The following is a 14,476-nucleotide window of genomic DNA, read 5'->3' as shown; positions in this document are numbered from 1 at the left end:
GAACTAAAAACTGTCAAGTGACTATTAATTCAAAGGTGATTGGATGAAAAGTAGCCTGACACACTAATTTTTGTTTATTTGTCTTGTATATATTATTTTTTGGGTTACAGTTGACAGTTATTTTTATTATTGTTTAATTGTCTGTCTGTAAAATGTAAAAACAAATCTTCACAATGTCTTTTGGGCTTTAAACATCTTCAAATTGCTTTTTTTTTTGTCCATCCAACAGTCATAAACCAACCAAGTTAAGTAATTGATTAATCGACTAATCATATCCGCTTTAATTATTTTCAATTTATAATCACATACACTCAAAAATCACTGTGTTGTTCCACCCTTTCTGTGGGGCTCATCCTGAATGAATGACTCTTATGTCTGTTAATCATTACATTCATTCTTGTTATTTGATTATTGTGACTTCTCACAAGCCGGTGAGTGGAGACAGTGTGATAAGAGAGGACAGTAGTGACAGAGCAGCCTGCGGTGCAAAGTGTTCTGGGAAATCAACTTGCTGGTTTGAAAAATCTCAGAGGGGGAAAGAAGAATAAAGAAAACGAGAGAGAATGGCTGGACTTTAAATCATTATAATTAAATCAAACAACACATTTAATGAAGCAAACACCACAGTAGATCAGATGTACCTCCAAAACAAATCTTTAGGTAAAACGAGTAACATTTGCTGCACAATTAAAGTACTCAAGTATTGTCAAGAGTAATTACCTTGACGTCAATGCAGGATGTGCAGAAATTCATTAATTGTTGCAGAAATGCAGATGAGAGCACAAATGAATACAGACTAGAAGCTCGCTGAAAAACGGATTATCCAATGCCACCCTGACCAAAACCCTGTGTCTATTCAGTCCTGATATAATCACTTGAAACATCAAGATGTTAGAGTCATCTCTTGGCTAAAAACCACAGAAATATATGTGTAAAACAAATGGCACACGTGCAGTTTAGTGTCCCAAATTCCACTATGGCCACGCCAAGACCCGTTCTACGAAGTAGCTCGATTGGTTGGGGTTAGGCATTTGACCTTGAGTGGTTAAGGTTAGGATAGGGTTAGGGTTAGGATTACGTTACAGGGAATTTGGGACACTAAACTACATGTATACCAAACAAATAGTACATACAATCCTCCGCTTTTAAAAATTTGAAACTTGAAACTTGAAACTAACTGATAAATAATGATGAAGTAAAACAACAGGAAGGAAGGAAGGAAGAGCACTGGAGCAGAGTGTGCACTGTGGAGCCATCGCCCTCTTGTGGTATTTATGGGAAAGTAGTGAAACTGACTGCAACACAACATCATACTGCAGTCTGTAAGTCTGAGAAAGAAAGAAAGAATAGGGAAAGTTACATATTGCTTGGTTCGAATTATATAAATTGATCAAGGACACACACACACACATTTGTTTGGATTAGAAAACAGAGTTGCAATTTAGGACGCAGGCTTTTTATTGTGCAGCTGACAGCATGCTTTTTTTTTATTCAGATGGTTAAAAGAGTCTTTAAAGATTTTGGCAATACCTTCACAACAGTGTTTAGTGTTGTTAAACAACCTTCTGGGTTTTTCAGATCAGAGATTGTCAGGTTTTTATCTTTCGGAGAATCAAATATTGACAAGCTGATGTACCCGTCTAATGTTTGTAAAAATGAAGATCATGGTCAGTGAGAGTGAATGAGTCCAAAGTAAAAACACTTGTAGTGAAGGGTGTTGAGGAATCCAAATAGTGTGGTGTTGTGCAGGAGAGATGAAGCTGATAAGATGATGGGTTATTTGTAATGTGACATCTTCTGCCCTGAGAACATTTTCAGAGCAGGTGAGGATGGACGGATGTGTCATGGATGTATGGATGAACAGAACAGGTACTGTGAAACTGTGGTTTCATGCAGTGCCTGTCAGTGATGGAGAGTTGCAGACAGCTTAAGACAAGTGTTGCTGTATCAGACAGTAAGTAAACAGCTGAATGAGGACAAATAGTCTGTTGTACTGTATCCATGAACAAAATCACCTTAACTCCACTCCTTGTGCACTCTGACTTATTTTCACTCGTTGCCTCTACAGTTAATCTGTTTGTGGTTAATCCCTCTTCAGCTGCAGGAAAACATACATTGACCTTGAACACAAAGCTGTCTCCTATGGCAAAGACACATCCATACATGCAGCCATTGACGAGAGAATAGACCTTTTTCACAGCCAACATTCTGACTTGTCATAGCAGGAAAACACTGGTGAAATAGATGAGATTAATGATGGCTCAGTTCCATTAAGTCTCCCAGTAAACTATTTCAGTGAGTCAGCAAGCACAATATGGGCTCCCCCCTCAGTGGAATGCAGCTATCATTTATGTTATTAAATACACCTGGGCTTTTTATGTCAAAATGGCTGCAGTGAAAAAGGTCTATTAGGAGATAATTTGGTTTAAGGTACTTTTAACCGATAATCCCAGCATGCACTGTGCAGACAACAGGAAAACATTCTTCATACAGTGTGTGGCCAATCAGTTGCAGGACATAAACACAGAAACATTTGACTGAGACCTTTTTTGGCTGTGGGAGGAACCTGGAGGAACAAAGGTGGATGAAAACAGAAAGAAGAAAGAAAGTTGAATTAAAGGGTTGGAGTTTCAGACGGTGTGAACAGCGCCAGAGAACTCTGTTTCTGCTCCGCAGTTTTGATCAATTTATCTGAATTTCTGCATTTTGCACTAGTGACAGAAAACTTAATTCTACGCTACAATCAAATTACTTTTACGGAAATCTTTGGTTTCTGAAGCTTTTATTCCCAAATTTCAGTTTTTTTCATATTTGTAATTTGTCTCATCCCCATTGTTGTTGTTATATTTTGAATTTCACTCAGAAATACTGAGAACCTTCACTCAAAGAAAATCTACAAATAACAAAAATTAAAAATGTGTATGATGCATAATTAAAAATATTTTATACTTTAAGTACCTTATAACTCTACAGAGTTAAAGCTACAGTGCGTAGTTTCTGTCGCTCCCAACAAAACTGTCGGCGAGTAAAACCACTAGCTCATCAGTGGGTGGGGACATCCTAATGAAGTCTGCAGAGGTTTTACAAAGTAACATCACCATACGTCACACTAGTCACACACAATTCATCTGTGTCTATCAAACACAAGATACACTTATGTCAGTTTGATCCTGACATGATATAGGATATAGGAACATCATTGATTAAACAGAGATCTTTGATTATTATCTATCTGCTTATTTATCTCCCTACTCAGATGTTCGTTCAAACAGGCTCTACAGTGCGACCTCATCCTTTCTGCACCGTGATGTGTATGTTGCTAAAAACATAAGTCCTACATGTTCAGTTTCCCTGCACCCACTGCCCAAAAAGACAATGTGTTAATCCTCTACCTCTTGGGTTGATCTGAGGCTCTATGGGTAATCTTGTCAACAGATCAGAGACGCAGGGACTGAGCACAAAGCGGGGCTACGCCATCCACCTCCTAATGGGATTGGCCGACATCACTAGATGTGCTACTGCGATTACCTGCTTGACAGCGTTTGAGGATTTAGACCTGAAACACTCTGCCCCAGGCAATTAGCACTACATGCTTAGGCAGGATGACATGATTGTAATGTTCAGTATTTCAGCACAGAACTGGTCTCTGACATGGTGCAAATGAAGCAGTATGAAAGGGAAAGTGGGGTTATTGTTTTTTGATGCATTCATTGTATGCCTTTTTAATGTTTGTTTGGCTATTGAAGTTTTACAAAAGACTCGGGAATGAAATGATATACAAGTGTATTTATTGCCTGTAAGGTTGAACTTATATATATAAGTATATATAATATAATATATATATTTTCACCTTCAAAAAAACAGGAAACAAAGATTTTTTAAAGGCACTGGGACACTCCGTGCAATCATTGTTTCTGTTTTCACCTTTCATGTGTCACACTTTTTCTTATTCAGAGAGCCCAGTCTGTCAAACCTTTAGCTTCCCGCTGAGCGTATTTGATCGTCACTGAGCTGGCACTGGGACTGTCTGACCCAAGTTCTCTTAAACCTGATCCTCCTACTATAAACTTGCAGAAACACAGCCGAACAATACAAGCAAATTTTACAAAAGGACCTTTTAAAATACAATATTTCCCATGGTGTTCAGGTTGAGCCGTTGCTGCTTGCTTTTATTAGATTCTACTTAATAAAAATAAATAAAAAAAAAGCTTTATGGGATGATGTAGATGAACAGCTACTGGGTGCGTCTCCAAAACTGAAGCCTGATTAAAAGACACTGTCCTACTGCTGATGTATTGCTGAAGTTAAACACAACAAACACATCTGCCTAGATTTAGCCATATTTAGCCATAATTACCACAACACATTAAACACAAAAACATACAAGAATTAAACTAATGAATGATAAACAGATATTTCTGTCTCAACATGCTTGTAGTCACAAAACACACACTGTATTAAATATCTCCATATGTTAAAGCCATAAACATAAAATCACATGTTCTTGATTGATATGCCTGTTTTTGCAGTGTTTTTGTGTGTTGCAGATGATCGACACACTGACAAGAATCTAGTGCAGATGTCACCACAGAAAAGCATTTCTAAAGTTCAGTTGAACTTAATATTCACATTCATTCATTTATCTTTTTTTAAATTCACATTCAGCTGAACTTTAAAACACATTTGTTCTTAATCACTTAGCCTACATTGGAAGCACTTCAGGAAGGGATGATTTCAGCTACCAATAATACCTTCAATGTAACATGGGCATGTGAGCATTGTTTTGAACAATGTAAACCTATCCTTATACATACAACAAATGTTTCCATAGCAGTGTCAGTCATTACATCAGTAATTGATAATCGACTGTGAAATATGATGCTCCTGTGTCGAATACAAGGCTTTTAAAGTATGTAAAGTAAAAGATACATTCAAAAGCTTAACTAAAGAGCTTGGGACTCTAAAGTTAGGAAACTAAACCACACGTTGTAAACACTTTGTTTCTGACGCGCTTTGTTGGGAAACATATAAGCAACCCGACTTCTGACTGAATTTATAACCTCAGTGTAAGTCCTCTTACAACACACAGGGCTGTCACAGCCCTTAAGACCAGTCCCACTGACCTCCACCCATCAATCCCACAGGGCTGACATGCTCCCAGATCAACTGCTCCAATCCTGCAACAACCTGCGTACTGCACATAACATCTCACCTCATTTCTTAAAAACTTGCTGCTCTGGCTAAAAGAAAACATTAATATTTTTGAGATAAGTTTAAATTATGTTGGATGTAACTTGGGAAACACAATTAGGTCACGTTATCGCTTAGACCCCACTGAACAGAACAGTGCTGTGACAGTTACTTTATTTAGCATGCACCACACCACCTGGGATTTAAACGTCTTAACTATAAGTAGTTTATGAGACGTTAATGCCTCTCTGCTTCATCCATGTGACTGACATTGAAGTCAAAAGTCTAACAGGCAGGAAATACAGCATGAGCATCAGAAGAGCAACACATTCATAAGACATTTAATTAAATGGACGTATTGATCCCAGGGATTTCTTTCTAAATATTTAAAAAACGGTGACCACATTTTTATCTATACACTCACTGGCCACTTGTATAATCTAATGTGGTCCAATACACCCAGCTCTGCCATAAATTCTGCCTTTATAAAGGTAATAATGTTCAATTTTGATTGGCACTGTCAAAGAGTTGTTCGTTTAACTACGTTTACTAATGAGGTTGCAGTTTGCAGTGACATTGAACTGGACTACATTAGAGATAAACATTTTGTCCACCCTATTTACATACATGAGAGGGGCAGAATATTAGAAACACCTTTCAATATAATGCACTCTAGTACAACACCACCACCTACTACAACCTCAATAATAAACTAAGTAGAATTATCACCTTTCTGACAGTGTTGTTGCAGAGCTGTTAGATTGTACATTGTTACATTAGATTGTACAAGTGTACCTAATTAAGTGTATATGTATAAATACATAGAGTTTGTATTGTTAATATAGCTGTAGAAACAGAGTAATTCATAGTGTATCTCCTCCGTACACATGTATACACACACACACACACACACACACACACACACACGCACACACACACACACATACACACACACACATACACACACACATACACACAATAATAGTTACACACATTTTGTTTGTATGGATAAATCAAATCAATGAGATCAATAACTCTCACTGAGCCCAGGTAGCCTATGTGAAAGTTTATTTTCTCCTTTGCTTTACATCATTCACTACTGCCCTTATTACACTAATTGGATTGGCTGGCCAATCAGGAAGAGGCACCTCCTAAGTCAGGGGTTTAGGCAAAAGGAATTAAAGGGTGGATCTCTGCTGGTCAGAGCTGCTAAATTGATTTCATCCTTGAGAGGTTCGGGTCTCTTCTGATCACCAAATCGAAAAGGGCCAAAGGAGCCAATCTCAAGCACCTCCCTCCCAATCCCCTTCCGCTCGGAAATCGCCTTTCAGCACGATTAGTGTTGCATCCAGATTCTCTGCTCTTCAGCTCACAGAGAACCGTCAAAATTTCTTATCTTGAGGATCTTGAGTTTGAGGAGGAAGAAAGCATGGGTGCGGGAGCAAGCGCCGAGGACAAAAAGTCCAAGGAGTTGGAAAAACAACTCCAACAAGATGCTGATAAGGATGCTAAAACAGTCAAGCTGTTACTGCTTGGTAAGTGAACTAATGAATAGTTTTTTTGCACCAAGTTTTCTTTTTGCAAAGCGCTCAGACTGAGGGGTTTTCACGTCAAAAGATTCAGTACTTGACAAACTGCTGTTTAACTTTCCATCTCTGATTGAACAACTTTTCAGTGGAGATTCAGGTCTGCAGAGAAGAACAGGAGTCATGCAGTCAGCTAACACTCAACAGGTCTAACTGATAAATAATTCTGTAGCTGAAAATATTTTAGTCAGCATACATTGAACCCTGAGAGGTTCACAAATGGTTCTAAGTTTTAGGATGAGAGTTTGTTTATGTAGCAGATGGTTATTTATTTCATAATAATGTATTCATAAATTAACAATGGATGCTTCACTTTGAGTTTATTAACTCATTTTTTTGCATAGTCTTCAAATCTTGGATAAGAGCCACCTTGAGCCATCAAACTGCTCCAACACAGCTGTTCTCTGCTTAGTTAGATGTAAGATATGGTATGCTCAGAGGATTTACAGGCTGTGCAGATGAATTGTTTCTGGATAAAGCCCTACATTAGTTTTATTAGAAAGAGGGGAGGACTGTTTAAGCTTGTGCAAACTGAGAGGGCATTAGCGGGAGTAAAGTAGAGGGAGATAAGTGAGATAAGTTTGCAGGATGAACAGCTAACACAAGGATCTGAGATGAAGTTCAAAAAAAATACTTTTAAAGAATTTAGAGAACAGATTTGAAAGTATACTAAAAACTAAATATAAGTATAAAACTTTCAAATTAACTTCTTATGCTTACACACACAATACTGCAGAGACTTGAGTTTGTGCAGCTGTTTTAAGTTGTGGTTTTACCATTATGGTGAGTTGTTTTAAAGAACTTGCATAACTTAAAATGTCTCAGAGGCTCAAAGGCTTTAGCCATGAAAGCATCAGTATATATGTAATTTGGCAAAGATATTCAATTTTAAAAAGTAGTGGCAAAATGTACTTAGATTGTCTTCGGTCTGTCTTAAAATAAATGACTTTTCATGACATTGGCGCTTAAAACAATCATAGCCTTTGGTCTAAATGCTGTGATATGTCAATCCGATTAGCTAACTGGTTTAGTGCAGATCCACTTGGTGAGGTCTTTGTTGATCCCTCAACTCGCACAGAAAGTATAAAATGTGTTTTTATTCCCACCAATGTTATAGCATCGACATTCATGGTGTCAAATTACCAGCAAACATTTTGATGAAAATCTAGAAGAAAAAACATTTAGATTATTGCTGATTCTATGAAAGAGTTGGTTTTTGTGACATAACAAATGCAATAATGCATACAATAATGTTATCAAATAGAAGTGAGGTGAACATTTTTTTTATTTTAAATAATCAATCTTTGCAGAGCATTGACGGTGATGGATGTTTAAAATCAAGTATTTAATTGAGAAATTATTTTACTAAAACCATAAATGTTATGTCTAACAACATTGCATTATTCTTTCAGAGTGTAATCTATGTGTCTTAAACACTATTCAAAGATTTAATATCTACTTCCATTGGATTCACAGGGGAGCTTCTTAGTATAGTATCAGAGATCAGAAATAAGTGGGTAAAGATAAGAAGAGTGCCATCTTGTGGGCTCTGGTGGACATTGTGACATTTTTATTTGAACTAAACATATTTGTGGTAAGCTCCTTGTGTGCAGGTGTGCGAAACAGTAATAAACATTGGTGAAATTTTACATGTCTTAATAAACTTTAGAACTCCTTGAATATTTAGGATACGCAAAAATAGCTTTTGCAAAGACTTCCACCAAAAGGATATACCAAAGAAACCTAAATGTAGTTAGTTACTGGGAACTTCCAAAACTGTTATGCTACAAGTCTTTATGGAATCTGAGAAATTTCCTACAGTTATATATGCACCATTTAATTTGGCAAAAGTAAATATATGTATGGTATCTTCAGCAGGATAAAAATGGACACAGAGCTCCCCTTTAAAGCCCAGATTTAATGTCACTGCAAAGCCTAAAGCCACATTCGCTAATGAGCATGAGGTGAAAGAATGACTCACAGAGAAGATAAAGGCAGTCTTCATTAAATATTCACAGCTGATGAAAACCAGTCTGGATACTGTCACAGTGCCACCTTTACTACCTCATCTCAAAGACTTGCTAATGACATGCTAGCGGAGGAAAACCCAATAGTTTCCCCCAGAGAGGGTTGGATGAGGCCACACGAGTGTCTTTAAATGCTCAAGCATTAAAGTCTGAGGATGGAGCTAATGTGGCTCCAGGACAGCCGGCTTTGGTTGCTCTGTGATAAATTCCTTCTGGTCTGAGTTAGCTTACAGTACTGCAGTGAGCCTGATCTGCCAGCTTTTCCTTAGCCAGCAAATCCAACTATGATTTGAATTGCATATAACAGCATTCCACATGATGCATTAATGTACAATGTATGCACAAGGTACATTTCATTCAGTGAAACCGTTCCCTAACAATGAAACATGTTTCTCGTCCTGTCTGGATTGCCTTATTCAGTTTGATTTGCTCAAGTTTGGAGATGTTTGCCAACACACTGGAGTTCAGTGGCATTTGTTATTTTATATATTTTATATTCATTAATATTTCATATATTGTTTACATTTGGCTATAGGACAACATATGAAAATAGTTTTAACACATCTATTTGCATGGAGATAGACAGGGAAACTTTAATACAAAAACAGTGATTAGTGGACTTTTTTGAATAGCATTATCATGATTTCCATAGAGATGTTACTTATAAGTTACTCTAGCATAACTCTGTGATAATGATGTGATAAAGGCAGACAAGTGCAAACTCATCCCGAAACTATCTACAGGTAACAGGTAGACCGCACTTCAGGTCAAAGTCACAGCGTTTTTGTTTATTTTGGCCAGACTACTCCTTTAAATTGAATTTCATCATCCAAGCCCATTGTTTGGCTGTTCATGGCTTTACAGTGTGTTTCTACTCTAGTGGCATGTCAAAGACAAACATTCAGTTATGTGTGTTGTTGCTAACCTTTTATTCTCTTCCAGGTGCTGGTGAGTCAGGGAAAAGCACCATCGTAAAACAAATGAAGTAAGTATTAAAATAAGTGATAATATTTTTTTTTTTGTGTGTGTCATCCACACCATGTCTGTGGGAAGCAATGAATGCTTTTTTTATCGGTCAGGCATACAGCCAGCAGGCCAAAGCTCCCTCATCTATGTCTGTTTCACTTGCAGTCAAGCCTTTTGACAAGAGGTCAACAGGGCAAACATCCGCTTACTCTGATTTGTCAGCACTTGTTTTGTGCAGTTAGTTACACCCTGGCCATTAAGAGCTGAGTGTAGTCAGAAACACACCACAGGGTGGCGCTGCAGGTTGTTTCTCTATTGTATGAACTTGACTTTTTACATCCAAACTGAGCATCTTTCAATATCCTAGTATTTCTTATTTCCACAAATTACTTGTTATACTTATTAACTTAACTTACTTAACTTAACTTAACAATTTTCTATATATTAGGGATATATCAATTTCCAACCAGCTCAGTAGAGGATTATTGTAGCAAAACCTTTACCTGAACTAAAACACTTTTACCTTTGCACAGGATTCTGCATCAAGGTGGTTACACAAAAGAGGAACAATTGGAGTTCAGAGCAATCATCTATGGCAACATCCTGCAGTCTGCTTTGGCTATCATCAGAGGCATGGAGATGCTGGCCATTGATTTTGGCTCGCCCGGCTCACAGGTCTCATATGACACTTCAAAGATGTACACCAGACATGATTAACTTGTTATTCATTTTAGCTCATTTTCACAGACTAAAATTATACTATAAATAGTTGAAGTACTGTGCCAGGGTTGATGGATCTTTGTTCTGTGTGCATTAATACCACAGGAGCTTGCACAGAAGCTCCAGAACTTGTCAGACTCCATTGAAGAAGGCACAATGCCTTCTGAACTGTCTGATGTCATCATGAAGCTATGGAATGATTCTGGTGTACAGTCCGGCTTTGATAGAGCTGCTGAGTACCAACTTAACGACTCTGCTGGCTAGTAAGTCCATGTCTACTACTGGGATTGAGACAGTAGAGGGGTTACATATAAAACTAAAGAGGCTGCTGGCTTAGTGTTTATTGATAAAGATGATTTCATATCTGAGGCCTGATTCCTGTGCCGTTTGTTCTCAGCTACCTCAATGAAATGGACAGAATCGCCAAGCCAGACTACCTCCCCACTGAGCAGGACGTGCTGCGATCTCGAGTCAAAACAACTGGTATTATTGAAGAGCAGTTCTCCTGCAAAGAGTTGCACTTCAGGTAATTCCCAAGGGGGCCCTAAACAAAAGTCTGACACCAGCAAAACTGAATAAACCTCACACCAGTGATGTCAAGGACTGACTTTGTTGTGACTTTCTGTGTGGTGAACAGGATGTTCGATGTGGGTGGCCAGAGGTCAGAGAGGAAGAAGTGGATCCATTGTTTCGAGGGTGTGACCTGCATCATCTTTTGCGGAGCTCTCAGTGCATACGACATGGTGCTGGTAGAGGACGACGAAGTGGTGAGTTGACACCCCACTACCTGATTGTAAAACATGAGATGACATGTCGGCTAGTAAACTCAACCAATCCCTCTCTGACCTTTTCAGAACCGCATGCATGAGTCCCTGCATCTATTCAACAGTATCTGCAACCACAGATTCTTTGCACTGACCTCCATCGTGCTTTTCCTCAACAAGAAGGATCTGTTTGAAGAAAAGATCAAGAAAGTCCATCTGAGCATCTGCTTTCCAGACTATGATGGTAAGACTGACTGATGCTGCATTAACGGTTTGTGAGTTAAATGACAGGACTAAGTTTGCTGTAGCAGTGGGAATATCAGGATAGATGGACAGGGACATGGTGAGATTACATCTGTCAGGCATGCCGTGAAAGTGGATCACTGTCAGCTGCCAACAAGTCAGGTTTCAGCTTTGATTAATATGAGACTGTACCAGGAGAATGTATAAAGAGCAAACCAATTGGTAAATTGCACTAGAATGCAGACAAACACAACACATTAAGATTCACTTGTGACCCAAACTGCTCAGATAAAAAAAATAAGGAAGACTAAATTGATTAAGTAAGGATTCTCAGCGTTGCTCTCTCAAATAAAATAGGTCAGCTGACTGACACCGTGATGCAGAGGGATTAATGTATGATGAAGGATTAGGGTACTTTTACAACAAAACTCATGAACCTTCTCATAAATCCGCTCCCGTCTTCACAACCTTCATTTCTTTTAGGCTCCAACACATACGAAGACGCCAGCGACTACATCAAGCAGCAGTTCTTGGACCTGAACATGAAGAAGGGCGTGAAAGAAATCTACTCCCACCTGACATGTGCCACAGACACAAGGAACGTCGAGATTGTGTTCAACGCTGTGACAGACATCATCATCAAAGAAAACCTTAAAGATTGCGGTCTTTTCTAAGCAGCTCCAGAATGAAAAGAGGTGCGCGGTGACCACATCACTCCCGGGGACTTTGTTGATACAGAGTAATAGGGTCCAGATGAGGCAGACCCCTGGCAATTCAATTTAATCCTTGTACAGCAAATCGTATCTGGCAGTCCTGTGTTGCCAAGCAACAACTTCTGACCATCACATGAGCCAACACAAACTCCAACCACACAGACAATTTATACCCTATCGGACCGCTGAGGATGAGCAAGATAATGAGAAGCACAAAGCAATCCCTGTTGTCTTAATCTTGTTGTGATTAAAACCAGTTCCTCCAAAAGCTGCAGAGGAAGTTAACTTTTCATTTTAGAAACATATTGAACCTTGCAACCTGAAGATTATGTAGCTATAAATGTGGCAATATGTTTACCTTTAAAAGACAGTAGCAAAATATATTATTTATACTTACATATGATTTACGGTGATTTCAACATGTTTGAGATAGATTTTTAAATTTTTCTCTTCTTTGCAGAACTTCCTTTCCTACCTTAACCCCTCACATATTGGCATTAACTGAGAAGTGTACTGTTGGAGCACAGAAGATCCTCAAGTTTGTTGTGTTCACGCCATCGCTTCCATGCCAAGTCCCGGTCTTTGACTGCTCCTAGCACATCAGCATCTCCAACAGTACATCCCTGCAACACAATGCACGCCCAGCTGGGTTGAAACAACCAACGAGTCACCATGTTGTTGTTGTTTCTTTCTACAAGGTTTTCTAAAGTACAGTATTTGTCTCACACCAGAAGCTGCTGGTTTGAAGGTATGAAGATGAAATAGTTGCTCATTCGATCCTCGTTGCTTCCTTTTGACTACTGTGTCGTGAGTTATATTTACTATTAAAATTCAAGCTCTGTAAAAATAAATAAAACAATAAAATCGGGGAAAATATAAATATTTTGAATAGCAACATTGAAACCTTGTTTTTGTTTTTGAGTACAGTAGACTCTGTGGTCTTGATATTTAAACTGTAAAAATTTGCTGAGCAAATATCTCAGATATTCCCAGTGCTCGCAGTTTATCCAGATTACAAACCAAATTGTACATGTATCTAATCTAAATAGTGTTATTGTATTCAATTCACTTGAATAAATCAATTTCAGGTCAAACGCAGTAGAGAAACTTTGTACATAAGAGTAGGTAATTCACTATATTTTGAAAGATAAATCTATATGAGAGAGAGTGAAATACTAGAGAGATGATGCTTTATTATGAAAAGGGAATGAAATCTACTGAGTTTGTCCTTTCTTATGAAATGTAGAGGCATGAAATAAAGATGCATTAACTTCACCTGTGTCTCTATTTCTTTGCTGCAGAATCACACTGTCAATCACTGAATAATGTATATCGAATTAAGAGGAACAACAGGGCTGTCAACACTGAAGGAACAGGCTGTTACTTTTGGGGGACAATGCCGCTATTATACCATGTTCTAGTCAGAGGGGAGATGGCAGCATATGGAAGTTCATTAACAAAAAACCTATTGAGAGAGCAAAACAAATTAAAGCGGTAATTAATCTGCACATTGACATTCACTGTGACAAGATTGTGCAGTAACAGATTCATAAAATTTGACAGCAAGAAAGAACAAAATAGAGTGTAATCAGTGTTTGGAGATGACAAGAGGAACTATCATTGCTAGATTTGAATGAACAATAGACCCTTTTTTGGTCCCATATTTAATGTTGCATGTTCTTAGTTTTGGTACTTTGTTTTGCAGTCAAACTCCAGTAGTGCAGAATTCATTCAATCTATCAAGCTTCTTCCCAGTGTGGTTCATTAGTATTTCCATCTGTCCATCAAAATTTTAACTGCGAAAAAAGATGCAGTATAACCCTGACTATAGTCCATATCGACGATGATTCATTTAGGGGATTGCTCCGGTCCATTACCTTCCGCTTTCTTTGTGTTGACGTTCTAAGCTACGGTGGATTTATAAGGACTATGGTTAACTGCTCCTCAGATCTCTGCAGGGTAAATCCAGACAGCTAGCTAGACTATCTGTCCAATTGGAGTTTTCTGTTGCACGACTAAATACATTTTTGAACGAGCAAATGCTCCACCAAAACAAGTTCTTTCCAGAGGCTATTTTGCAGAGGCGCCGTTTTAAATAAACCAGACCACGTTTTTCTCATGACATTACATTACATTACATGCCATTTAGCTGATGCTTTTATCCAAAGCGACTTCCAATTATTATTATTATTATTTTTTTATGTTTATCCGAGGTGTAGTCAGAAGAGATGTGTTTTTAGCCTTCGGCGGAAGATGTATAGGCTTTC

The 14,476-nt window shown here is 38.2% G+C and overlaps 1 protein-coding gene across 1 annotated transcript; it reads left to right on the top strand.

Moving 5' to 3' along the window:
* The first annotated feature begins 6,388 nt into the window (after window positions 1-6,388).
* gnat2 (guanine nucleotide binding protein (G protein), alpha transducing activity polypeptide 2) lies at window positions 6,389-13,484 on the top strand. Its single transcript, XM_039799734.1, has 9 exons — window positions 6,389-6,725; window positions 9,746-9,788; window positions 10,303-10,444; window positions 10,595-10,752; window positions 10,887-11,015; window positions 11,127-11,256; window positions 11,344-11,497; window positions 11,980-12,191; window positions 12,670-13,484. Exons 1-8 carry the CDS (start codon window positions 6,620-6,622, stop codon window positions 12,168-12,170), a joined length of 1,053 nt encoding a protein of 350 aa, XP_039655668.1. The 5' UTR covers window positions 6,389-6,619; the 3' UTR covers window positions 12,171-12,191; window positions 12,670-13,484.
* The last annotated feature ends 992 nt before the right edge of the window (window positions 13,485-14,476 follow it).

This window comes from Perca fluviatilis, chromosome 5 (genome assembly GCF_010015445.1).
Source record: "Perca fluviatilis chromosome 5, GENO_Pfluv_1.0, whole genome shotgun sequence".
NCBI classification, from domain to species: Eukaryota; Metazoa; Chordata; class Actinopteri; order Perciformes; family Percidae; genus Perca; species Perca fluviatilis.
Note: the sequence above shows the minus strand (reverse complement) of the source record. Positions and strands in the feature narration are given on the sequence as shown.

Bases quoted from the DNA above. Each gene is read 5' to 3' on its own strand.
- gnat2 (XM_039799734.1), top strand. From the start codon at position 6,620: ATGGGTGCGGGAGCAAGCGCCGAGGACAAAAAGTCCAAGGAGTTGGAA. The intron at 9,789-10,302 runs GTAAGTATTAAA...ACCTTTGCACAG, and splicing joins ACCATCGTAAAACAAATGAA to GATTCTGCATCAAGGTGGTT. The intron at 11,498-11,979 runs GTAAGACTGACT...CATTTCTTTTAG, and splicing joins CTGCTTTCCAGACTATGATG to GCTCCAACACATACGAAGAC.